Genomic DNA, 27,438 nt, shown 5'->3' on the forward strand with positions numbered 1-27,438 from the left:
AGAAATGATGGACTACATCACGCAGAAGTGCATGAAAACAGCAAACAAGTTTGTCCCAGTCCAAAAGGAAAACAATGAAATGAGGATGAGAAACCCATGGTTTAATCAGAGATGTAGGCTAGCTAAGCAGCAAAGTAAAAGGGCATGGAGAAACTATAGAAATAACAGGGCAATTGAGAGCAGAGAAAGATACCAGAGTGCCAGATATGAATATTTCATGTTGAGAAGAGAGGCAGAAAGACAATACGAAAATGACATCGCAAGCAAGGCAAACACACGTCCTACATTGCTGCACAGCCACATCAGGAGAAACACAACAGTAAAGAAACAGGTAATGAAATTAAGGATTGGTGCAGACGGAGTCACTACAAACGACAAGGAAGTGTGCAAGGAACTGAATAAGAAATTCCAGGAGGTATTCACTATAGAGCAAGGGGAAGTTCCAGAGATAAAAGAGGGAATAGTTAACCAGGAACCACTAGAAGAGTTTGAGATTACCAGTGGGGATGTAAGGAAGCTCTTGCTAGAAGTGGATGTGTCAAAGGTTATAGGCTCAGATGGTATCTCCCCTTGGATACTAAAGGAAGGAGCAGAACCACTGTGTCTGCCACTCTCCATAGTGCACAACAAATCACTAGCAACAGGAGAACTGCATAGAATCTGGAAAGCAGCTAATGTATTCCCGATATACAGAAAGGGGGATAGACAGGAGGTACTGAACTACAGGCCAGTGTCCCTAACTTGTATACTATGCAAGGTGATGGAGAAGATCGTGAGAAAAAACCTAGTAAAGACATCTGGAGAGAAGAGACTTCGTGACAAATCGCCAACATGGGTTCAGGGAGGATAAATCTTGCCTGACTGGCTGAATAGAATTCTACGACCAGGTGACAACGATTAAGCAAGAAAGAGAAGGCTGGGCGGACTGCATTTTCTTGGATTGTCGGAAAGCCTTTGATACAGTACCGCATAAGAGGCTGGTACATAAGCTAGAGAGACAGGCAGGTGCTCCAGTGGATAAGGGAGTACCTAAGCAATAGGTAGCAGAGAGTTACGGTGAGGGGTGAGATAGATTGGCGTGAAGTCACCAGAGGAGTCCCACAGGGTCTGAACTCGGTCCTATCTTGTTTCTGATATATGTAAATGATCTCCCGGAGGGTATAGATCCATTTCTCTCAATGTTTGCTGACGATGCCAAAATTATGAGAAGGATTATGACCGAGGAGGACTTCCTGAGGCTTCAAGAAGACCTAGACAAGCTGAAGGAATGGTCGAACAAATGGTTGTTAGAGTTTAACCCAATCAGACGTAATGTAATGAAGATAGGTGTAGGGAGCAGGAGGCCAGACACAAGGTATCATCTGGGAGATGAAATTCTCCAAGAGTCAGAGAAAGAAAAAGACTTGGGAGTTGATATCACGCCAGACCTGTCCCCTGCAGCCCATATCAAGAGGATAACATCAGCGGCATATGCCAGGCTGGCCAACATAAGAACGGCATTCAGAAATTTGTGTAAGGAATCATTCAATACTCTGTATACCACATATGTTAGGTCAATCCTAGAGTATGCAGCCCCAGCATGGAGTCCATATCTAGTCACGGATAAGACTTAACTGGAAAAGGTTCAAAGGTTTGCCACCAGACTAGTACCCGAGCTGAGAGGTATGAGCTACAAGGAGAGACTACGGGAATTAAACCTCACTTCGCTGGAAGACAGAAGAGTTAGGGGGAACATGATCACCACATTTAAGATTCTCAAGAGAATTGATAGGGTAGATAAAGACAGGCTATTTAACACAAGGGGCACACGCACTAGGGGGACACAGGTGGAAACTGAGTGCCCAAAAGCCACAGAGATATTAGAAAGTACTTTTTTAGTGCCAGAGTGGTTGACAAATGGAATGCATTAGTAAGTGATGTGGTGGAGGCTGATTCCATGCAGAGTTTCAAGTGTAGATATGATAGAGCCCAGTAGGTTCAGGAACCTGTACACCTGTTGATTGACGGTTGAGAGGCAGGACCAAAGAGCCAGAGCTCAACCCCCGCAAGCACAATTAGGTGAGTACAATTAGGTGAGTACAGGCTGGAGTCCATACCTAGTTAAACACAAGACAAAGTTAGAGAAGATTCAGCGGTATGTCACCAGGCTCGTTCCGGAACTGAGAGGAATGAGCAACGAGGAAAGGCTAAAGGAGCTGAACCTCACGTCCCTGGAAAACAGAAGAGTAAGGGGAGACATGATAACCACCTACAAAATTCTCAGGGGAATTGACAGTTTGGACAATGACAAACTCTTCAGCACGGGTAGGACATGAACAAGGGGACACAGGTTGAAACTTAGTACCCAGATGAGCCACAGAGACGTTAGAAAGAATTTGTTCAGTGTCAGAGTTGTTAATAAATGGAATGCACTAGGAAGTGATGTGGTGGAGGCTGACTCCATACACAGTTTCAAATGTAGATACGATAGAGCCCAGTAGGCTCAGGAATCTGTACACCAGTAGATTGGCGGTTGAGAGGCGGAACCAAAGAGACAAAGCTCAACCCGCGGAAGCACAATTAGGTGAGCACAAACATACACATACAGAAACATGCACAAACTCAACCACTTACACACACACACAATAAGTATTTGTTTATAATTTAAATTGAACACGTATTCACCATCATGTCGAATCGGCTCTGATACCCAACATACCCAACATGAACTTTAACAATGGCTTTGTTGCTGTTGACTATTCCTTTTCACCATACATACTTAAATGTTCTAACCTTCTTAACAAATGTGATTTTTTATTCCTACCCTTTTCTTATTCGTATCTTTCTTCTTACTCTTATATTTCTCTTAATCCTTCCCTCCTCTTATTCTTACATTATTCCTATTATAACCTTATTCTTACATTATTCCTATTATAACCTTATTCTTACATTCATCCCATTCTTACCTTATTCTTTTTGTTTTTATTTATGTATACAAGAGTTCTTACATTCTTGTACACCCTAGAACACGCATAGCGTTTCGGGCAATTCCTTAATCCTAAATTTCACACACCCACATTCTCAGGAAGCAGGCCGTAGCAGCTGTCTAACTCCCGGGTACCTATTTACTACTAGGTGAATAGAGGCATCAAGGTGAAAGAAACTCTTTACAATTGTTTCCGCCTCGGCCGGGGATCGAACCCGGACCCTTAAAACTACGAACCCCGGGCACTATCCACTCGGCCGTCAAGTCACAGGAATTCAAAAGACTTCTTATATTCATCATATTCCAATCTATTTCTATATTCATACTATTCTTTTCTTATTTTTACATTCATCTTAGTGTTACATTCATGATATTCTTGCATTGATCTTATTTTTACATTCATCTTATTCTTATATTCATCTTATTTTTACATTCATCTTATTCTTACATTCATCTTATTCTTACCTTATCCTTACATTTATCTTTACATTAATCCAATTATTATTTTATTCTTACACTCATCCTATTCTTACTTTTAATCAAAGTCCTACATTCATCCTAGTCTTACTTATTCTTACATTCATGCTATTCTTACCTTATTCTTACATTCCTCATATTCTTACCTTATTCGTACATTCATCCTAGTCTTACCTTTTTCTTACATTGATCCTATTCTTACCTGATCCTCCCCTATCTTTTCGCTCTCTTACCTTATATATTTGTCAAGAACATCCTGTCCTTTATTTCGGGCTATTCACGCCCGTGCCACCTTTTGTGTGGCTTAATCTTCATCCATGACACAATCTTCTCCTTTTACACGACTTGTCAATGGTCCAGGACGAACTAAAATGCCGTCGTTTGTTCACTCTCTGATATGTGGTTTGTCCATCATAACCTTAAGCTAATCTAACCTTAGTAGATAGTAGATAGTTATGTAGTTGTGCTGAATCCATTCCAGTGAGCGGAATTCCTCCCTGAGGACACATACATATTTGTACACATCACAGAAAGTCTGTAATTTATAATACTGAAGGACAGAGAAAATACTTGCAACATTGAGGTCATCAACCTGCACTGAAAATATGCATCAATATGCTTGCAGGAGAGCGAGAGCAGGACGTGCACCACAGGTGGAGGAGTGTGTGTGGAGGCCCGGGCGGACTGTCTCGCCATCCTCACTGAATATGATGACTGCCTTCATGGCGCCCGATGCTGCCTCAGTGACTATATTTATGTTATACACATGTTATACACATGAATATAAACTGAAAGATTACTTTAGTTTTCAACTTTGCCCAAAACTAGAGTATACCTGCTTCTGGTATGCTTCATTGTTGCTTATCAGGAAGGAATTCATGGTTGTCTTAATAACCTTCCAGAGGTTGATAGGCCTTAAGCCTAACACCAAACCAAAGAGTTACGTGGAACACACATAGACCATAAAATTCCAGTGAATATCTTTGTGTATGGAAGTCTTGTAGTGGATCAAACACTGTAATTATATTGAAACGTTTACCCAGCCAATTTATAAATAAATACACTTTAGTGTGTCTCAGTTGATACATTTAGTAAAGTGTTCCTTATCTTTACTACCCAATTACAGATTAATTATTGTGCTTCATTGGACTGAAAAGGTTTACTGATAAACTTCTTTTAAATATTGTTCACTTTGTTACACGATAGACTTTACTGATCAAGAATTGACATTTATGCAGCAAAAATTAATCTGAACAATACTCTGTTAAAATATTCAAAAAGTCGAGGAGAATAGAGAGGGTAGCCATCACATTAAATCAGGAATACATGTAGGGTATGAAACAATCATCTTAATTTATTTGACCACAACAACATTTTATGATGTCGTTAGCAAAGAAAACATTAATACAAAGTGAAGTCACATTTACATGATGTATCAATGTTAACTGATGCCACGTGAAATAAGAGAAGCGTTGGAGGTAGAATTCCTGGGCCACAGCCAGAGTGAATGAGGACAAGGTTTAAAACAACTGATTGGCCTTCAATGGAATCCACTGGACCTCTAGAGGATTCAGTTCAATCCCAGGTTGCATTAGTTTTGGCCATATCGGGGTGTACTGGCCTAGGGCGTGTGCTTGGGAGTACCGAGTATTCGGGTTCGAATCCTTTTCATGGCCCCTATTGACTTTCTCAAAACATAATAGTTACCACAATAGACGAAGTTTTTAATAGCAACACCGATGTTCCACGTGAATACATTAACGGAATGTAAACAGCATATCCTTCATATGTTAGGGTTCTTTGGTTAAATTTTATTATCGTAGTTTTAATATCTAAATAATATATTTCCAAAGAAATTCTGATTATGGTAAAAAAATCGATGGTGTTGTAGGCTGATAAGATTTCTGACGTTGTCCATGAGCTCAGATCTACGTATACAAATGTCATCTGTATTATTAGACGTAACACATCCTAATGTTAGAACATACTTTAACATTCGACACCTGGTGGCTCAATTGAGATCGGGAGACTTGACGTTCTACTTTTAACCAGCAAATACATTAAAAACTCACCGACGATCAGACAATATGGCTACAATACTCACCATTCACGTGGAGAGGCACATGTGGGCATTGCAATTTCTAAATAAACCCAACAATAAACTCGATCATTACAGATACCTTTGCCATCACAAAGACTTCATGACCAACAATATACATACATAAGAAGAACCATTTACATAAAAATTAACCATTTACACAAAATATACTCTCCCACCGTCGGCCGAGCGGACAGCACGCTGGACTTGTGATCCTGTGGTCCTGGGTTCGATCCCAGGCGCCGGCGAGAAACAATGGGCAGAGTTTCTTTCACCCTATGCCCCTGTTACCTAGCAGTAAAATAGGTACCTTGGTGTTAGTCAGCTGTCACGGGCTGCTTCCTGGGGGTGGAGGCCTGGTTGAGGACCGGGCCGCGGGGACACTAAAATGCCCCGAAATCATTTCAAGATATAACCTGTCACTCTAATAGCAGGCCTCAACGCTCAACATCATATAATGCACCAAAGCATTAATCTCCCTAAAAATGTAATTAATTTTTTTACCAGATTTTATAACGATATATTCACCCACTGGATCTGTTAGGCCTGATTTTAGCTTTACGAAAAGACTAGGTAATCATCTTCATCACTACATATCACCTGGATCTCTCACAGGACCTGATCACGTTCCAATGACCATATACCACTCTAACAACCCAGTTCACTTTCAAAAAATACCTTATTCTTCATCCAAAAGTGCTAAATGGGATGTATTAAATTAAGCAAATATTATAGTTGTCTACGGTGATACTTAAAGCTGAAAATTCTTGAGTACCTTATTTGAAATGTTGAAGCGTAATGGTAAGTCTTAAAACAGTCCATTTCAGTAATTCATATTAATAATAACAGTTAACATAAAATCCTTTACTTAGAATGAAGTAAAATGTAATATTTATGCTACTCGATGCTTTAATATACAATCTTTTATTTACGTGAGATTTCTGCTTCGGATCAATCTTATTCTTGGAATATAAAAATTATATTTGTTTCCCATATGATATCCATCGATCCTGTTGCAGTTCTTTAAGAAGCGTTTGAGACCACTTTATTATAACAAAATACATGAGAATGATCCGCCTGACCACCTGCGTGTATTCCTCTTGGCAGCAGCTTGAGCTTTACATCTGATGCTTGTGTCAGTATACACCAACAGTATGAATCAGTATGGCACACTTGACTTCTCATGGTTATTATCAGGAAGCCTTTTAGGTTTGTAATGCATCCCTCAGCCAATGACACAACAGAGTGCTGTACTAACTTAGTTAATATACAGTGTACCATCCTCGATACGTAATATTAATAATTACTGAAACACCCAGATGGACAGTTAAGAGTATGAAATCTCTGTGAAGGTCACTTGTACTTGTTGTGTATGTGCAAATGTTTGTGAATAAACTTTATTAATGTATGACTATTAATTTTAATGAGTAAATGTTCATCTCTTCACATTCTCAGTTAAGGATATTTATTTTTTTCAAGAAGTTATGTGTAATGTCTGATAACATTTCCGAATATTTTGTTCAACTTAAATGTAAATAATTTATGTATGATATTAAGTTAGGCATTTTACTGTTGAACATTTGACTGGTGTTTTTCACAGTGGAGGACCTTGGGTCAAGAAGGCTTCAGCGGGAGAGAAGGGAAGGTCTCAACAAACGTTCCAGAGGCGACGACAACTCCGCAAGAGAACCAAGAGAACACAATAAAACACACAAGAAAACTAACAAGAAAATACGTCATAACAGAAATGAGAAGAAAAAGGGCAAGGAAAGTCAAGAGAGCAAGAGGAATGGAAGAAAGAAGAACATTGTGGGAGGTGGTAAGATAACCGGAGCTGACCGTCGTAGAACACGAGGTAGAAACCACAAACCTGGAGGAAAAGAAATGACACAGCGTCGCAGAGGACAAGGAAAAGTGGGACAACTTAAGCCAAGTATTAAACATCTACGGAAACAAAACACAAATAAGCTAAACAAAAACATTGAGAAGAGCAAATATCGCAAAAAACATGTGAAAAATATGAACAAATTAATGAAAAAGAAAACAAGCAACACACAAAAAGAAAGAAGGAAAGGACATAAAGCAAATTCAAAGATTAAACGGAAACGTAAACAAATAAATGGTATAAGTAAACAAATGCACAAAAACAAAGGAAAGACAATGCGGCAAAGAAAACCAAATAAAGATAATGAAAACAGGCGAATGGATGAGAGTAAACGTCTCAAAATGCTAAACAAAGTGAAGAAAAACAAAGGAATGGAAGACAACAAACGTGGCACAAGACCAAAGAAAGATAAGAGAATCAAAGGAAAAATACAAATGGAAAATACTAAAGGTAAGAGAGAACGTAGTAAAAATAAACAAATTAAAGGAAATGTGAAAATCAAGAAACAGAAAAGAAAATATGCAAAGAAAATGGCTAAAGGAAGAAGAAAGGATCAAGACATGAACAAAGTGAACCTACGGAAGAAGATCCTGAGCGATGGAAGGAGGAAAGGTAGGTGTGGGTCTGGTTAACTAGAACCAACAGAGGGAGGAATAGTGACAGGCCGCAAGCCAAGAAATACTACGGTGAAGTAAGCACACATAAAACATATATAATAAAAACACAAACACTTGTTAACCTTTTACCAACTGTTCAGATCTTGAGCAGCTTATGGTCTCTTCGCTTAAAATGTGAGCGTTCATTATCACACCCTCAACATGTTGTCATAACGCAAACTCTGGATTTCCCTCTGGTGGTGACCTGCTATTTTGATGTGGGGTGTGTGCTTACTTCCCTAGATGAACCTTAATGTGCACATGGGGCTGAGCTTCATCCTTCAGCCTTTTAACCTTCAATATCATTATATACGTGTACCCGGATATATTGGCTTAAGTCGTATCTACATTTGAGTCCGAGTTAAAAGTTTGCCTCCACTATTTCACTCCTCAATTTATTCCTTTTGTTTGACTACTTTGATAAAAAAAAGTTATTTATAGTTCTTGTGGCTTATTCGAATATTTAGTTTGCAAGTGCCCTCCGGTTCGTGGCACACCCATGTTATGGGGGCTAACTATCAATTCCCAAGAGAGCTTTGTATTTCGTGATCATTCTGTAATTCAATGACATGCAATGTATTAAAAATGCTATCTTGAAGCTTAAGCCTCAGCTTCGAAACAAGTTTATTAAAATTTTTATATGTTATAGGATTTATTCTCCATTCAAGTGCAGTAAAAAATTTAAATGAGCCGACATAGGCTGTTGACTTAATACTATAAACTTGAATGGCCTCACCTGTGTTTAAGAAATTTTATGTTCCCTTCACGGAAGGGAAGTCCTTCTAAACACTTTTAAAGAACCAGCGTTGGTATCTTCTCCTACTAGAAGCTGTTTGTGTAGATTCGAAAGCAAAAGGCGTGACCTAAAGTCTTGAAATGTAATATTTAAAAAAAATTAATATCACTGTAATGACAAGTGATTAATAGGATCAACAGCTACTCGTCAATAGGTTAAAATTAGATCTAAAACGAAAAAAAAATATTATACTTGATTATTTTTTGTGTTTTTGACAAATTTCTTTGTCCAACATATTTATGGTCAAGATCAGTAGTGTTTCAAAAACTATCAAGATAAAAATAAATGAAACTGCAGAAGGCCCGTGGTCCTACACGAGGCAGCTATTTATATCAATCCAAACTTATTGATATGTTTGTATAACTTATACTTGAAACAATCCATCTATCCCAATAATTTGTTCCAAGAAATCAACAATCTAAACTTATCCAATTTTATCCATTATTTCGAATTCTATTTTGTATTGATAAACACAAAGTTTGATGTCATTATTTTAAGGCATATATAATGCACCCAAAACTATAAGGGATTGCAAGAGACATAAAGGCTTATTGGAGAAATACTTAGGCGTTTAACGGAAAGAGACTTAAAGGCTTAACATAGAGATACTTAGATACAAGTTAACCATAGGGGGATGTGGGTGTGAACCAAGATAGACATATATTTGTGTCACAGCCCTGCATCCTCGTTCATCCAGATATATAATATTATCCCGTTTTAAAGGAAAGCAGACTGGCCAGAGACTATTTAACCAATACAAGTTGGTTTTCTCTGCTTGGTACTACCCAACCACTTAGACTGGACGATAGAGCGACAATCTCACTTCATGGAGGTTTCAGTCCCCGACCGTCTAAGTGGTTGGGCACCATTCCTTCCCCTCCCCCGCCCCGTCCCAAATAGTTATCCTGATCCATTCCCAGTGTTATATAGTCTTAATGGCTTAGTGCTTTGTTCTGATAATTCCGTCCCTCAACTTGGTACTAGGCTGTGGTAAGGTTTCCATTGATGTAATTGCTCCCTCCATGGTGCTCAACTTGCCAGTTTTATCGGCTTTCTCAGTTTGGATCGTACAAGTCATATTGGCTGGCTAATATCTTGCTGAAAATACACGTGTATATATTGTGTACAAAAGTATTACAATGTGTAAAGCCTGGGGGTGGAAATTTACGACGAAAACATTGGAAGTAGACAAAAACACTGGCATAGTTAAAGGTGTAGAATAACTTTTATATTCTGAGATTATATAATACCGAGGTTTTGTCTCCAGCTTCCAAGGACACTCTGGGAAGACCAACCATGGGTGAAGGACATCGTTTTAGACAGAATGTGAAGTCATATGGACTTGTCGATGACAAAAGAAGTAAGTATCTCCTTGTTTATATGTCCATTTCACCCTGACAACGTTACTGTGACTCGTAACGAGCATTACCATGACCACATTGTGACTGTTGTGTGTTACCATGACCACATTGTGACTGTGTTGTGTGTTACCATGACCACATTGTGACTGTGTTGTGTGTTACCATGACCACATTGTGACTGTGTTGTGTGTTACCATGACCACATTGTGACTGTTGTGTGTTACCATGACCACATTGTGACGCTCCAACCCAACTAAGAGTCTCCTCACCCACCAAGAAAAAAGTCTGGCTAAAATCAGAAATCATATCAATGCCACGGCAGTCACAGACCTGCCTTAATGTGGCGAGAACGTCGAAATTATGGGAGTTAATCTCACTATGAGGAACTCAATGCTGTCCATCTTCAATGTATACAGGAGCCATAGAGAACACGACATGGATCTCTCAGCAATCTTTGAAATAGCAGTCACTACACCTACTATCATCCCTGGCGACTTCAACGCTCATAGTGAATTACTACTTGATTCACCAAGAACCGACGCCAGCGGAAGACATATTGAACACCTTTTGGATGAAGTGCCTGAAATCAGGATGCTTAATTCGACGGAACCAACCCACACTGGTGGGGGAAAGCTGGCTCCCACGTTTGTTTCCACCAGTATTTATGAGTTGTGTCATTGGTCAGTTGATCATGTTCTGACCAGTGACCACTTTGCTACAAAAACAGTTATTAATATATAGCACTACCTCCCAGACCTCCAGCTCCCGAACCCGGATGGGACTTTATCAAAGCAGATTGGAGGAAGTTTCAGGAATCTCTCGAAACTTGGCACCAAAACTACACTCCTCCTGACAACACCGAAGAAGTGGAAAAAGATTTAGTAAATGCAATGCATAGAGCAGCAAATTACGCCATCTCCAAGAGGAAAACAATTACCCAACAACGTAAGGACCATTGGTATTTCTGTGATAGGATCAAAGAACTACATAACAGACTAAATGGTGCACGAAAGAATTTTAGAAGAGATAGAACCGAAGCTAATCTGGGACTTCTTAGAGCTGTCCGAGATCATGTGCACGGAGAAACAGCAAAAATCAGAGAGGGGAAATGGCTCGAGTGGTGTGCCAAGCTAAATCAGCATACATCCTTGGGTGACATCTAGAGGCAGATCAACAAGGCCAAAGGAAAATCGCCTCATGCTCCTCCGCATTATGTTCATCCAGAACAAGAAGCAGAAAGGTTAGCAAATCTATTTGCTTCAAGAGCCAGTTCCACTCAACTTCCTGAAGCAACTCTGACTCACCAACAAAGACTTCAAGCAGCAGAATGGAAAAAAAGTAGATGATGCTTTAGCCTTACCTGACGAACTGGACCAACCTTTCAATCTGAAAGAACTCAGAAGCGCTACAAAGAAAACTAAAAATACAGCTCCAGGTGATGACAAAATCCCTTACAACATGCTAGCCAAGCTAGGAGAAAGAGGAGAAGAAGCCTTCTTAAATCTCATCAACAGAGTATGGGGAACAAGAACTTGACCACTCTCTTTGAACAGTGTAATTATAGTTCCCATTCAAAAACCTAAAACCCAGGAAATCCAATACCCATCTCAATAAAAAGCTGTCTGGCCAAAACTGCAGAAAGAATGGTCCTTAATCGAATTGAATGGAAAGCCAATCCACTACACCAAAATATGTTTGCTTACAGATAAGGTTTCCTTAATATATATTTTAAAATATGTTTGCTTACAGAAAAGGTTTGCTTAATATATATATATATATATATATATATATATATATATATATATATATATATATATATATATATATATATATATATATATATATATATATATATATATATATATATATATATATATATATATATATATATATATATATATATATATATATATATATATATATAAATATATATATATATATATGTCGTACCTAGTAGCCAGAACTCACTTCTCAGCCTACTATTCAAGGCCCGATTTGCCTAATAAGCCAAGTTTTCCTGAATTAATATATTTACTATAATTTTTTTCTTATGAAATGATAAAGCAACCCTTTTCTCTATGTATGAGGTCAATTTTTTTTATTGGAGTTAAAATTAACGTAGATATATGACCGAACCTAACCAACCCTACCTAACCTAACCTAACCTATATTTATAGGTAAGGTTAGGTTAGGTAGCCAAAAAAAGCTAGGTTAGGTTAGGTTAGGTAGGTTAGGTAGACGAAAAAACATTAATTCAGAAAAACTTGGCTTATTAGGCAAATCGGGCCTTGAATAGTAGGCTGAGAAGTGCGTTCTGGCAATTAGGTACGACATATATATATATATATATATATATATATATATATATATATATATATATATATATATATATATATATATATATATATATATATATATATATATATATATATATATATATATATATACATATATTAGTATATTTTGGTAGCAGTCTTTCCTGTAGACATATATTATTAAATATGACCGAAAAAGTAAGATTAATAATTCTAACACGAATTTTCTCAATCTTTCGTACATTACGCTTCACTGGTGGAGGTAAATCAAAAATCAATTCTCCAAAATTCATTTTTATTTCTAGTCTGACGCGACACGGGCGCGTTTCGTAAAACTTATTACATTTTCAAAGACTTTAGTTCACAAATACACAACTGAATAGAACTTACGTATCTCCGATTTTATATCTACATTTGAGTGAGGTGGAAGGGGTGATGTGGCATTAACACAAGACAGAACAAAGTGTGGTATTAATAGGGTATTAATTTCATCAACACAAGACAGAACAAGAGTATTAATAGGATATTAATTTCATCAACACAAGACAGAACACGAAACAATGGATATTGAATAGAAGTGTTTGTAGAAAGCCTATTGGTCCATATTTCTTGATGCTTCTATATTGGAGCGGAGTCTTGAGGTGGGTAGAATATTGTTGTGCAATAATTGGCTGTTGATTGCTGGTGTTGACTTCTTGATGTGTAGTGCCTCGCAAACGTCAAGCCGCCTGCTATCGCTGTATCTATCGATGATTTCTGTGTTGTTTACTAGGATTTCTCTGGCGATGGTTTGGTTGTGGGAAGAGATTATATGTTCCTTAATGGAGCCCTGTTGCTTATGCATCGTTAAACGCCTAGAAAGAGATGTTGTTGTCTTGCCTATATACTGGGTTTTTTGGAGCTTACAGTCCCCAAGAGGGCATTTGAAGGCATAGACGACGTTAGTCTCTTTTAAAGTATTCTGTTTTGTGTCTGGAGAGTTTCTCATGAGTAGGCTGGCCGTTTTTCTGGTTTTATAGTAAATCTTCAGTTGTATCCTCTGATTTTTGTCTGTAGGGATAACGTTTCTATTAACAATATCTTTCAGGACCCTTTCCTCCGTTTTATGAGCTGTGGAAAAGAAGTTCCTGTAAAATAGTCTAATAGGGGGTATAGGTGTTGTGTTAGTTGTCTCTTCAGAGGTTGCATGGCTTTTCACTTTCCTTCTTATGATGTCTTCGACGAAACCATTGGAGAAGCCGTTATTGACTAGGACCTGCCTTACCCTGCAGAGTTCTTCGTCGACTTGCTTCCATTCTGAGCTGTGGCTGAGAGCACGGTCGACATATGCGTTAACAACACTCCTTTTGTACCTGTCTTGGCAGTCGCTGTTGGCATTTAGGCACATTCCTATGTTTGTTTCCTTAGTGTAGACTGCAGTGTGGAAACCTCCACCCTTTTCCATGACTGTTACATCTAGAAAGGGCAGCTTCCCATCCTTTTCCATCTCGTAAGTGAAACGCAGCACGGAACTCTGCTCAAATGCCTCCTTCAGCTCCTGCAGATGTCTGACATCAGGTACCTGTGTAAAAATGTCGTCAACATACCTGCAGTATATGGCCGGTTTCAAGTTCATGTCGACTAAGACTTTTTGCTCGATGGTACCCATGTAGAAGTTTGCAAACAGGACACCTAGGGGAGAACCCATGGCGACCCCATCTACTTGCTTATACATGTGCCCATCCGGGCTCAAGAAGGGTGCCTCTTTAGTACAAGCTTGGAGTAGTTTCCTCAGAATATTTTCTGGTATGTCAAGAGGAGTACAGGCTGGATCACGATACACTCTGTCGGCTATCATTCCGATTGTCTCGTCCACAGGTACGTTGGTAAACAGCGATTCTACGTCCAACGAGGCTCTTATCCCTGTGGCCCGTGTGCCCCGCAGTAAGTCAACAAATTCCTTTGGAGACTTCAGGCTGAAGGCGCAAGGAACATAAGGAGTCAGCAGGCCGTTGAGTCGCTTCGCCAGTCTGTACGTGGGTGTGGGTATCTGGCTAATGATTGGCCGAAGTGGGTTTCCAGGCTTGTGTGTTTTGACATTTCCATACGCATATCCAGGTTTATATTCCCCAATGATCTTTGGCAGGTGGAGTCCGGATTTCTTGGCGTTCACAGTTTCGATCAGTTTGTTGACCTTTGCTTTTAATTCGGCTGTAGTGTCCTTCGTTACCCTTTGGAACTTAGATTGGTCAGAGAGTATGATGTTCATTTTCGCCAGATATTCGTCTTTTTTAAGAATGACATATATTGGCGACTTGTCACCTCTCCTGACAACTATCTCCTTGTTCTCACGAAGGCTTTTAGCTGCCGCTTTAAGCTCGGGGGACAGTATGGTGCTTCTGTAGTTGCCTCGATTCTTTCCTCCTTCTGCAATAAGTTCTGCTTGTAAGGTATCTTTGGTAGTGACCTTCTTTTGTGTCTCGAGGTCGAATATGTCGTCCAACAGAATTTCCAACTCTACTTTCCGGGCCATCTCACTCGGTCTGGACATAACATGACAGTTTATGCCCAGATTTAGGAGAGTGAGTTGGTCCTCAGTGAGGTTAATTCCTGCAAGGTTCAGGAAGCCATCTCTTGGTCGTGGAATTGCCATAGGTCCTCCATATAATGTTGTTAGTTTCTTGATAATCCTTGATTATCAAGAAACTTTCTTGATAATCAGAACATTTCAACATCTCTTTCTAGGCGTTTAACGATGCATAAGCAACAGGGCTCCATTAAGGAACATATAATCTCTTCCCACAACCAAACCATCGCCAGAGAAATCCTAGTAAACAACACAGAAATCATCGATAGATACAGCGATAGCAGGCGGCTTGACGTTTGCGAGGCACTACACATCAAGAAGTCAACACCAGCAATCAACAGCCAATTATTGCACAACTATATTCTACCCACCTCAAGACTCCGCTCCAATATAGAAGCATCAAGAAATATGGACCAATAGGCTTTCTACAAACACTTCTATTCAATATCCATTGTTTCGTGTTCTGTCTTGTGTTGATGAAATTAATATCCTATTAATACTCTTGTTCTGTCTTGTGTTGATGAAATTAATACCCTATTAATACCACACTTTGTTCTGTCTTGTGTTAATGCCACATCACCCCTTCCACCTCACTCAAATGTTGATATAAAATCGGAGATACGTAAGTTCTATTCAGTTGTGTATTTGTGAGCTAAAGTCTTTGAAAATGTAATAAGTTTTACGAAACGCGCCCGTGTCGCGTCAGACTAGAAATAAAAATGAATTTTGGAGAATTGATTTTTGATTTACCTCCAACAGTGAAGCGTAATGTACGAAAGATTGAGAAAATTCGTGTTAGAATTATTAATCTTACTTTTTCGGTCATAACACATATATATATATATATATATATATATATATATATATATATATATATATATATATATATATATATATATATATATATATATATATATATATATATATATATATATATATATATATATACATTATCACACCCTCAACATGTTGTCGTAACGCAAACTCTGGATTTCCCTCTGGTGGTGACCTGCTATTTTGATGTGGGGATGTGTGCTTACTTCCCTAGATGAACCTTAATGTGCACATGGTGCTGAGCATCATCCTTCAGCCTTTTAACCTTCAATATCATTATATACGTGTACCCGGATATATTGGCTTAAGTCGTATCTACATTTGAGTCCGAGTTAAAAGTTTGCCTCCACTATTTCGCTCCTCAATTTATTTCATTTGTTTGACTACTTTGATAAAAAAAAATATTCATAGTTCTTGTGGCTTATTCGGATACTTAGTTTGCAAGTGCCCTCCGGTTCGTGGCACACCCATGTTATGGGGGCTAACTATCAATTCCCAAGAGAGCTTTGTATTTCGTGATCATTCTGTAATTCAATGACGTGCAACGTATTAAAAATGCTATCTTGAAGCTTAAGCCTCAACTTCGACACAAGTTTATTAAAATTTGTATATATGATAAGATTTATTCTCCATTCAAGTGCAGTAAAAAAATTAAATGAGCCGACATAGGCTGTTGATTTAATACTATAAACTTGAATGGCCTCACCTGTGTTAAAGAAATTTTATGCTCCCTTCACGGAAGGGAATACCTGTCCTTCTAAACACTTTTAAAGAACCAGCGTTGGTATCTTCTCCTACTAGAAGCTGTTTGTGTAGATTCGAAAGCAAAAGGCGTGACCTAAAGTCTTGAAATGTAATATTTAAAAAAAATTAATATCACTGTAATGACAAGTGATTAATAGGATCAACAGCTACTCGTCAATAGGTTAAAATTAGATCTAAAACGAAAAAAAAATATTATACTTGATTATTTTTTGTGTTTTTGACAAATTTCTTTGTCCAACATATTTATGGTCAAGATCAGTAGTGTTTCAAAAACTATCAAGATAAAAATAAATGAAACTGCAGAAGGCCCGTGGTCCTACACGAGGCAGCTATTTATATCAATCCAAACTTATTGATATGTTTGTATAACTTATACTTGAAACAATCCATCTATCCCAATAATTTGTTCCAAGAAATCAACAATCTAAACTTATCCAATTTTATCCATTATTTCGAATTCTATTTTGTATTGATAAACACAAAGTTTGATGTCATTATTTTAAGGCATATATAATGCACCCAAAACTATAAGGGATTGCAAGAGACATAAAGGCTTATTGGAGAAATACTTAGGCGTTTAACGGAAAGAGACTTAAAGGCTTAACATAGAGATACTTAGATACAAGTTAACCATAGGGGGATGTGGGTGTGAACCAAGATAGACATATATTTGTGTCACAGCCCTGCATCCTCGTTCATCCAGATATATAATATTATCCCGTTTTAAAGGAAAGCAGACTGGCCAGAGACTATTTAACCAATACAAGTTGGTTTTCTCTGCTTGGTACTACCCAACCACTTAGACTGGACGATAGAGCGACAATCTCACTTCATGGAGGTTTCAGTCCCCGACCGTCTAAGTGGTTGGGCACCATTCCTTCCCCTCCCCCGCCCCGTCCCAAATAGTTATCCTGATCCATTCCCAGTGTTATATAGTCTTAATGGCTTAGTGCTTTGTTCTGATAATTCCGTCCCTCAACTTGGTACTAGGCTGTGGTAAGGTTTCCATTGATGTAATTGCTCCCTCCATGGTGCTCAACTTGCCAGTTTTATCGGCTTTCTCAGTTTGGATCGTACAAGTCATATTGGCTGGCTAATATCTTGCTGAAAATACACGTGTATATATTGTGTACAAAAGTATTACAATGTGTAAAGCCTGGGGGTGGAAATTTACGACGAAAACATTGGAAGTAGACAAAAACACTGGCATAGTTAAAGGTGTAGAATAACTTTTATATTCTGAGATTATATAATACCGAGGTTTTGTCTCCAGCTTCCAAGGACACTCTGGGAAGACCAACCATGGGTGAAGGACATCGTTTTAGACAGAATGTGAAGTCATATGGACTTGTCGATGACAAAAGAAGTAAGTATCTCCTTGTTTATATGTCCATTTCACCCTGACAACGTTACTGTGACTCGTAACGAGCATTACCATGACCACATTGTGACTGTTGTGTGTTACCATGACCACATTGTGACTGTGTTGTGTGTTACCATGACCACATTGTGACTGTGTTGTGTGTTACCATGACCACATTGTGACTGTGTTGTGTGTTACCATGACCACATTGTGACTGTTGTGTGTTACCATGACCACATTGTGACGCTCCAACCCAACTAAGAGTCTCCTCACCCACCAAGAAAAAAGTCTGGCTAAAATCAGAAATCATATCAATGCCACGGCAGTCACAGACCTGCCTTAATGTGGCGAGAACGTCGAAATTATGGGAGTTAATCTCACTATGAGGAACTCAATGCTGTCCATCTTCAATGTATACAGGAGCCATAGAGAACACGACATGGATCTCTCAGCAATCTTTGAAATAGCAGTCACTACACCTACTATCATCCCTGGCGACTTCAACGCTCATAGTGAATTACTACTTGATTCACCAAGAACCGACGCCAGCGGAAGACATATTGAACACCTTTTGGATGAAGTGCCTGAAATCAGGATGCTTAATTCGACGGAACCAACCCACACTGGTGGGGGAAAGCTGGCTCCCACGTTTGTTTCCACCAGTATTTATGAGTTGTGTCATTGGTCAGTTGATCATGTTCTGACCAGTGACCACTTTGCTACAAAAACAGTTATTAATATATAGCACTACCTCCCAGACCTCCAGCTCCCGAACCCGGATGGGACTTTATCAAAGCAGATTGGAGGAAGTTTCAGGAATCTCTCGAAACTTGGCACCAAAACTACACTCCTCCTGACAACACCGAAGAAGTGGAAAAAGATTTAGTAAATGCAATGCATAGAGCAGCAAATTACGCCATCTCCAAGAGGAAAACAATTACCCAACAACGTAAGGACCATTGGTATTTCTGTGATAGGATCAAAGAACTACATAACAGACTAAATGGTGCACGAAAGAATTTTAGAAGAGATAGAACCGAAGCTAATCTGGGACTTCTTAGAGCTGTCCGAGATCATGTGCACGGAGAAACAGCAAAAATCAGAGAGGGGAAATGGCTCGAGTGGTGTGCCAAGCTAAATCAGCATACATCCTTGGGTGACATCTAGAGGCAGATCAACAAGGCCAAAGGAAAATCGCCTCATGCTCCTCCGCATTATGTTCATCCAGAACAAGAAGCAGAAAGGTTAGCAAATCTATTTGCTTCAAGAGCCAGTTCCACTCAACTTCCTGAAGCAACTCTGACTCACCAACAAAGACTTCAAGCAGCAGAATGGAAAAAAAGTAGATGATGCTTTAGCCTTACCTGACGAACTGGACCAACCTTTCAATCTGAAAGAACTCAGAAGCGCTACAAAGAAAACTAAAAATACAGCTCCAGGTGATGACAAAATCCCTTACAACATGCTAGCCAAGCTAGGAGAAAGAGGAGAAGAAGCCTTCTTAAATCTCATCAACAGAGTATGGGGAACAAGAACTTGACCACTCTCTTTGAACAGTGTAATTATAGTTCCCATTCAAAAACCTAAAACCCAGGAAATCCAATACCCATCTCAATAAAAAGCTGTCTGGCCAAAACTGCAGAAAGAATGGTCCTTAATCGAATTGAATGGAAAGCCAATCCACTACACCAAAATATGTTTGCTTACAGATAAGGTTTCCTTAATATATATTTTAAAATATGTTTGCTTACAGAAAAGGTTTGCTTAATATATATATATATATATATATATATATATATATATATATATATATATATATATATATATATATATATATATATATATATATATATATATATATATATATATATATATATATATATATATATATATATATATATATATATATATAAATATATATATATATATATGTCGTACCTAGTAGCCAGAACTCACTTCTCAGCCTACTATTCAAGGCCCGATTTGCCTAATAAGCCAAGTTTTCCTGAATTAATATATTTACTATAATTTTTTTCTTATGAAATGATAAAGCAACCCTTTTCTCTATGTATGAGGTCAATTTTTTTTATTGGAGTTAAAATTAACGTAGATATATGACCGAACCTAACCAACCCTACCTAACCTAACCTAACCTATATTTATAGGTAAGGTTAGGTTAGGTAGCCAAAAAAAGCTAGGTTAGGTTAGGTTAGGTAGGTTAGGTAGACGAAAAAACATTAATTCAGAAAAACTTGGCTTATTAGGCAAATCGGGCCTTGAATAGTAGGCTGAGAAGTGCGTTCTGGCAATTAGGTACGACATATATATATATATATATATATATATATATATATATATATATATATATATATATATATATATATATATATATATATATATATATATATATATATATATATATATATATATATATATATACATATATTAGTATATTTTGGTAGCAGTCTTTCCTGTAGACATATATTATTAAATATGACCGAAAAAGTAAGATTAATAATTCTAACACGAATTTTCTCAATCTTTCGTACATTACGCTTCACTGGTGGAGGTAAATCAAAAATCAATTCTCCAAAATTCATTTTTATTTCTAGTCTGACGCGACACGGGCGCGTTTCGTAAAACTTATTACATTTTCAAAGACTTTAGTTCACAAATACACAACTGAATAGAACTTACGTATCTCCGATTTTATATCTACATTTGAGTGAGGTGGAAGGGGTGATGTGGCATTAACACAAGACAGAACAAAGTGTGGTATTAATAGGGTATTAATTTCATCAACACAAGACAGAACAAGAGTATTAATAGGATATTAATTTCATCAACACAAGACAGAACACGAAACAATGGATATTGAATAGAAGTGTTTGTAGAAAGCCTATTGGTCCATATTTCTTGATGCTTCTATATTGGAGCGGAGTCTTGAGGTGGGTAGAATATTGTTGTGCAATAATTGGCTGTTGATTGCTGGTGTTGACTTCTTGATGTGTAGTGCCTCGCAAACGTCAAGCCGCCTGCTATCGCTGTATCTATCGATGATTTCTGTGTTGTTTACTAGGATTTCTCTGGCGATGGTTTGGTTGTGGGAAGAGATTATATGTTCCTTAATGGAGCCCTGTTGCTTATGCATCGTTAAACGCCTAGAAAGAGATGTTGTTGTCTTGCCTATATACTGGGTTTTTTGGAGCTTACAGTCCCCAAGAGGGCATTTGAAGGCATAGACGACGTTAGTCTCTTTTAAAGTATTCTGTTTTGTGTCTGGAGAGTTTCTCATGAGTAGGCTGGCCGTTTTTCTGGTTTTATAGTAAATCTTCAGTTGTATCCTCTGATTTTTGTCTGTAGGGATAACGTTTCTATTAACAATATCTTTCAGGACCCTTTCCTCCGTTTTATGAGCTGTGGAAAAGAAGTTCCTGTAAAATAGTCTAATAGGGGGTATAGGTGTTGTGTTAGTTGTCTCTTCAGAGGTTGCATGGCTTTTCACTTTCCTTCTTATGATGTCTTCGACGAAACCATTGGAGAAGCCGTTATTGACTAGGACCTGCCTTACCCTGCAGAGTTCTTCGTCGACTTGCTTCCATTCTGAGCTGTGGCTGAGAGCACGGTCGACATATGCGTTAACAACACTCCTTTTGTACCTGTCTTGGCAGTCGCTGTTGGCATTTAGGCACATTCCTATGTTTGTTTCCTTAGTGTAGACTGCAGTGTGGAAACCTCCACCCTTTTCCATGACTGTTACATCTAGAAAGGGCAGCTTCCCATCCTTTTCCATCTCGTAAGTGAAACGCAGCACGGAACTCTGCTCAAATGCCTCCTTCAGCTCCTGCAGATGTCTGACATCAGGTACCTGTGTAAAAATGTCGTCAACATACCTGCAGTATATGGCCGGTTTCAAGTTCATGTCGACTAAGACTTTTTGCTCGATGGTACCCATGTAGAAGTTTGCAAACAGGACACCTAGGGGAGAACCCATGGCGACCCCATCTACTTGCTTATACATGTGCCCATCCGGGCTCAAGAAGGGTGCCTCTTTAGTACAAGCTTGGAGTAGTTTCCTCAGAATATTTTCTGGTATGTCAAGAGGAGTACAGGCTGGATCACGATACACTCTGTCGGCTATCATTCCGATTGTCTCGTCCACAGGTACGTTGGTAAACAGCGATTCTACGTCCAACGAGGCTCTTATCCCTGTGGCCCGTGTGCCCCGCAGTAAGTCAACAAATTCCTTTGGAGACTTCAGGCTGAAGGCGCAAGGAACATAAGGAGTCAGCAGGCCGTTGAGTCGCTTCGCCAGTCTGTACGTGGGTGTGGGTATCTGGCTAATGATTGGCCGAAGTGGGTTTCCAGGCTTGTGTGTTTTGACATTTCCATACGCATATCCAGGTTTATATTCCCCAATGATCTTTGGCAGGTGGAGTCCGGATTTCTTGGCGTTCACAGTTTCGATCAGTTTGTTGACCTTTGCTTTTAATTCGGCTGTAGTGTCCTTCGTTACCCTTTGGAACTTAGATTGGTCAGAGAGTATGATGTTCATTTTCGCCAGATATTCGTCTTTTTTAAGAATGACATATATTGGCGACTTGTCACCTCTCCTGACAACTATCTCCTTGTTCTCACGAAGGCTTTTAGCTGCCGCTTTAAGCTCGGGGGACAGTATGGTGCTTCTGTAGTTGCCTCGATTCTTTCCTCCTTCTGCAATAAGTTCTGCTTGTAAGGTATCTTTGGTAGTGACCTTCTTTTGTGTCTCGAGGTCGAATATGTCGTCCAACAGAATTTCCAACTCTACTTTCCGGGCCATCTCACTCGGTCTGGACATAACATGACAGTTTATGCCCAGATTTAGGAGAGTGAGTTGGTCCTCAGTGAGGTTAATTCCTGCAAGGTTCAGGAAGCCATCTCTTGGTCGTGGAATTGCCATAGGTCCTCCATATAATGTTGTTAGTTTCTTGATAATCCTTGATTATCAAGAAACTTTCTTGATAATCAGAACATTTCAACATCTCTTTCTAGGCGTTTAACGATGCATAAGCAACAGGGCTCCATTAAGGAACATATAATCTCTTCCCACAACCAAACCATCGCCAGAGAAATCCTAGTAAACAACACAGAAATCATCGATAGATACAGCGATAGCAGGCGGCTTGACGTTTGCGAGGCACTACACATCAAGAAGTCAACACCAGCAATCAACAGCCAATTATTGCACAACTATATTCTACCCACCTCAAGACTCCGCTCCAATATAGAAGCATCAAGAAATATGGACCAATAGGCTTTCTACAAACACTTCTATTCAATATCCATTGTTTCGTGTTCTGTCTTGTGTTGATGAAATTAATATCCTATTAATACTCTTGTTCTGTCTTGTGTTGATGAAATTAATACCCTATTAATACCACACTTTGTTCTGTCTTGTGTTAATGCCACATCACCCCTTCCACCTCACTCAAATGTTGATATAAAATCGGAGATACGTAAGTTCTATTCAGTTGTGTATTTGTGAGCTAAAGTCTTTGAAAATGTAATAAGTTTTACGAAACGCGCCCGTGTCGCGTCAGACTAGAAATAAAAATGAATTTTGGAGAATTGATTTTTGATTTACCTCCAACAGTGAAGCGTAATGTACGAAAGATTGAGAAAATTCGTGTTAGAATTATTAATCTTACTTTTTCGGTCATAACACATATATATATATATATATATATATATATATATATATATATATATATATATATATATATATATATATATATATATATATATATATATATATATATATATATATATATATATATATATATATATATATATATACATTATCACACCCTCAACATGTTGTCGTAACGCAAACTCTGGATTTCCCTCTGGTGGTGACCTGCTATTTTGATGTGGGGATGTGTGCTTACTTCCCTAGATGAACCTTAATGTGCACATGGTGCTGAGCATCATCCTTCAGCCTTTTAACCTTCAATATCATTATATACGTGTACCCGGATATATTGGCTTAAGTCGTATCTACATTTGAGTCCGAGTTAAAAGTTTGCCTCCACTATTTCGCTCCTCAATTTATTTCATTTGTTTGACTACTTTGATAAAAAAAAATATTCATAGTTCTTGTGGCTTATTCGGATACTTAGTTTGCAAGTGCCCTCCGGTTCGTGGCACACCCATGTTATGGGGGCTAACTATCAATTCCCAAGAGAGCTTTGTATTTCGTGATCATTCTGTAATTCAATGACGTGCAACGTATTAAAAATGCTATCTTGAAGCTTAAGCCTCAACTTCGACACAAGTTTATTAAAATTTGTATATATGATAAGATTTATTCTCCATTCAAGTGCAGTAAAAAAATTAAATGAGCCGACATAGGCTGTTGATTTAATACTATAAACTTGAATGGCCTCACCTGTGTTAAAGAAATTTTATGCTCCCTTCACGGAAGGGAATACCTGTCCTTCTAAACACTTTTAAAGAACCAGCGTTGGTATCTTCTCCTACTAGAAGCTCTTTGTGTAGATTCGAAAGTAAAAGGCGTGACCTTAAGTCTTGAAATGTAATATTTAAAAAAAATTATTTAATATCACTGTAATGACAAGTGATTAATAGGATCAACAGCTACTCGTCAATAGGTTAAAATTAGATCTAAAACGAAAAAAATATTAAACTTGATTATTTTTTGTGTTTTTGACAAATTTCTTTGTCCAACATATTTATGGTCAAGATCAGTAGTGTTTCAAAAACTATCAAGATAAAAATAAATGAAACTGCAGAAGGCCCGTGGTCCTACACGAGGCAGCTATTTATATCAATCCAAACTTATTGATATGTTTGTATAACTTATACTTGAAACAATCCATCTATCCCAATAATTTGTTCCCAGAAATCAACACTCTAAACTTATCCAATTTTATCCATTATTTCGAGTTCTATTTTGTATTGATAAACACAAAGTTTGATGTCATTATTTTAAGGCATATATAATGCATCCAAACTATAAGGGATTGCAAGAGACATAAAGGCTTATTGGAGAAATACTTAGGCGTTTAACGGAAAGTGACTTATAGGCTTAACATAGAGATACTTAGATACAAGTTAACCATAGGGGGATGTGGGTGTGAACCAAGATAGACATATGTTTGTGTCACAGCCCTGCATCCTCGTTCATCCAGATATATAATATTATCCCGTTTTAAAGGAAAGCAGACTGACAGAGACTATTTAACCAATACAAGTTGGTTTTTCTCTGCTTGGTACTACCCAACCACTTAGACTGGACGATAGAGCGACGATCTCACTTCATGGAGGTTTCAGTCCCCGACCGTCTAAGTGGTTGGGCACCATTCCTTCCCCTCCCTCGCCCCATCCCAAATAGTTATCCTATATATATATATATATATATATATATATATATATATATATATATATATATATATATATATATATATATATATATATATATATATATATATATATATATATATATATATATGTATATATACATATACATATATATATATATATATATATATATATATATATATATATATATATATATATATATATATATATATATATATATATATTTATATTAATAATAAGCTTTAAAAGGGTGTAAAATCACGAGAAGGTGCAAGAAACACGGTGGCAGATGTGATGAACGGTGCTCAGCAGGGGAACGTGAGGTCAAGAAGGGTTGTGAGGGCTCCTCCAGCTGCAGATGCTGCGCCCCGCACAAGACCAGTGAGTGTACTGCACATGCTTTCTTCATCCTTAACATTATAGTATGGATATTACTTCATATTAGTTGGTGTTTTTCAACTCTTTTTGTGGGGTATAAATATTAAGTTAATGTGATAGGCCAAACTGATGAGCTCAAATTGACTTAATTTGTCATCTGATGGCAGTTTGCATCATTCTATTCTTTTAACACATCACCAGTGATTTACATTATATGATAATTTTTTTATATATCATTACACTTTTTACAGTATTTTATTTGTTTTATGTATAATTATACAAAAACTTTCAACATACAGTCTTTCAAACAATATTTTTATAGCGCATTCAATATTTGTTATAATATTGCAAGGGTAATATGTGCATGTAGAATTTGTGTTTGTTATGTCCTTTAATTATGCTAAGTGTTGCATGAAACTGATGATGTTGTCGGCGAAGTCAGTTGATCAGGTTGTGTAGCCAAATTAGTTTTTATGTGCAGCAAGTCTCTGTATTTGTACACTAAACTCTTAATTAATGCTCGCTTGCCAATATTTTTTTATTATTTTTAAGTTAAAGTTTATAGCAAATTAAATATTTATTATAATGCGACTTTATTAAAAATATGCGGAAACATTCTTGTCTGCTTGTATTAACAATTTGTTAAGATAAAATATGAAACTCTTTGTGTCTACGATGTAAGTTAATTAGAAAAATAAGAACGGATGGGACTACAGTTCTATCAGTCTTTAACAAATGAATAATCACTAGTAAAGCCTTGTTGATGTTGAAGCAGATATTACTCGACTGCTACATGACTACTGTCGTACAATAGATATGTACAGAACTTTTAAAGCATCATTGCAATACTGCATTTATAATATGACACCATATTCGTTGTCATCCTAAACATACTTTTTGGCAAATGCTGTTGATTTTCCTTGAGTACGAGTACATGAGATGTGCACTAATCTCTGGTAAGTCAGTGCAATTTAAGTTGACTTCATAAGACGACAAATGTTTGCAATAACTGAAATATATTCTTGCAGAGTGCAAAACCAAGAAAAAGTGCAAGAAACAGAAGGGAACCTGCAAGTCTAAGTGTGGCCGAGAAGAGCGAGAGATTAAGAAGGGCTGCAGTGGTAGCAAATGTCGGTGTTGTGCCGCCCACCATAACAGTACGTGTTGACTGGCTCATCGTATATTAGTTGTCATGTGCCACAATTATAAACATATTATTATTAAATATTATTCGTATTTTACAATAAATACAATATCTAGTGTTTATTACCAAGCCGCAAAGAAACGTCATTAATAATAATAACTAAAACATTGGAATAGTTGGCAACATTGGAACATGGCAATAGTTGATCATATAGCAACGATGTGTATCTGGGCTAGTTGGTAATTTATAAGTCAGTATATGTATGTTATCGATGTGTAGATCCTAAGATGGTGAACTACACATCGTTCGGTAGTTCATTCTAATGAACTATTTGAATCACAGTACATACTTTTATGCTCTAACCATCTTAACAATCGCGATCTGACGTAGCTTTGCCCATGTTGGTCATTCCTACTCCTTATATTATTCTTACCTTGCCTCCAATTCTTACCTTT

General features: G+C 37.8%; 1 protein-coding gene across 1 annotated transcript; it reads left to right on the forward strand.

The window, feature by feature from the left end:
* Window positions 1-334: 334 nt before the first annotated feature.
* On the forward strand, window positions 335-27,026 carry LOC138353239 (DNA ligase 1-like). The gene is made up of 6 exons (XM_069306126.1): window positions 335-560; window positions 7,141-8,037; window positions 10,145-10,237; window positions 17,992-18,084; window positions 25,730-25,842; window positions 26,868-27,026. The coding sequence occupies exons 1-6, from the start codon at window positions 335-337 to the stop codon at window positions 27,024-27,026; spliced, it is 1,581 nt and encodes a 526-aa protein (XP_069162227.1).
* The last annotated feature ends 412 nt before the right edge of the window (window positions 27,027-27,438 follow it).

Source organism: Procambarus clarkii, chromosome 56, assembly GCF_040958095.1.
Source record: "Procambarus clarkii isolate CNS0578487 chromosome 56, FALCON_Pclarkii_2.0, whole genome shotgun sequence".
In the NCBI taxonomy this organism is placed as follows: domain Eukaryota; kingdom Metazoa; phylum Arthropoda; class Malacostraca; order Decapoda; family Cambaridae; genus Procambarus; species Procambarus clarkii.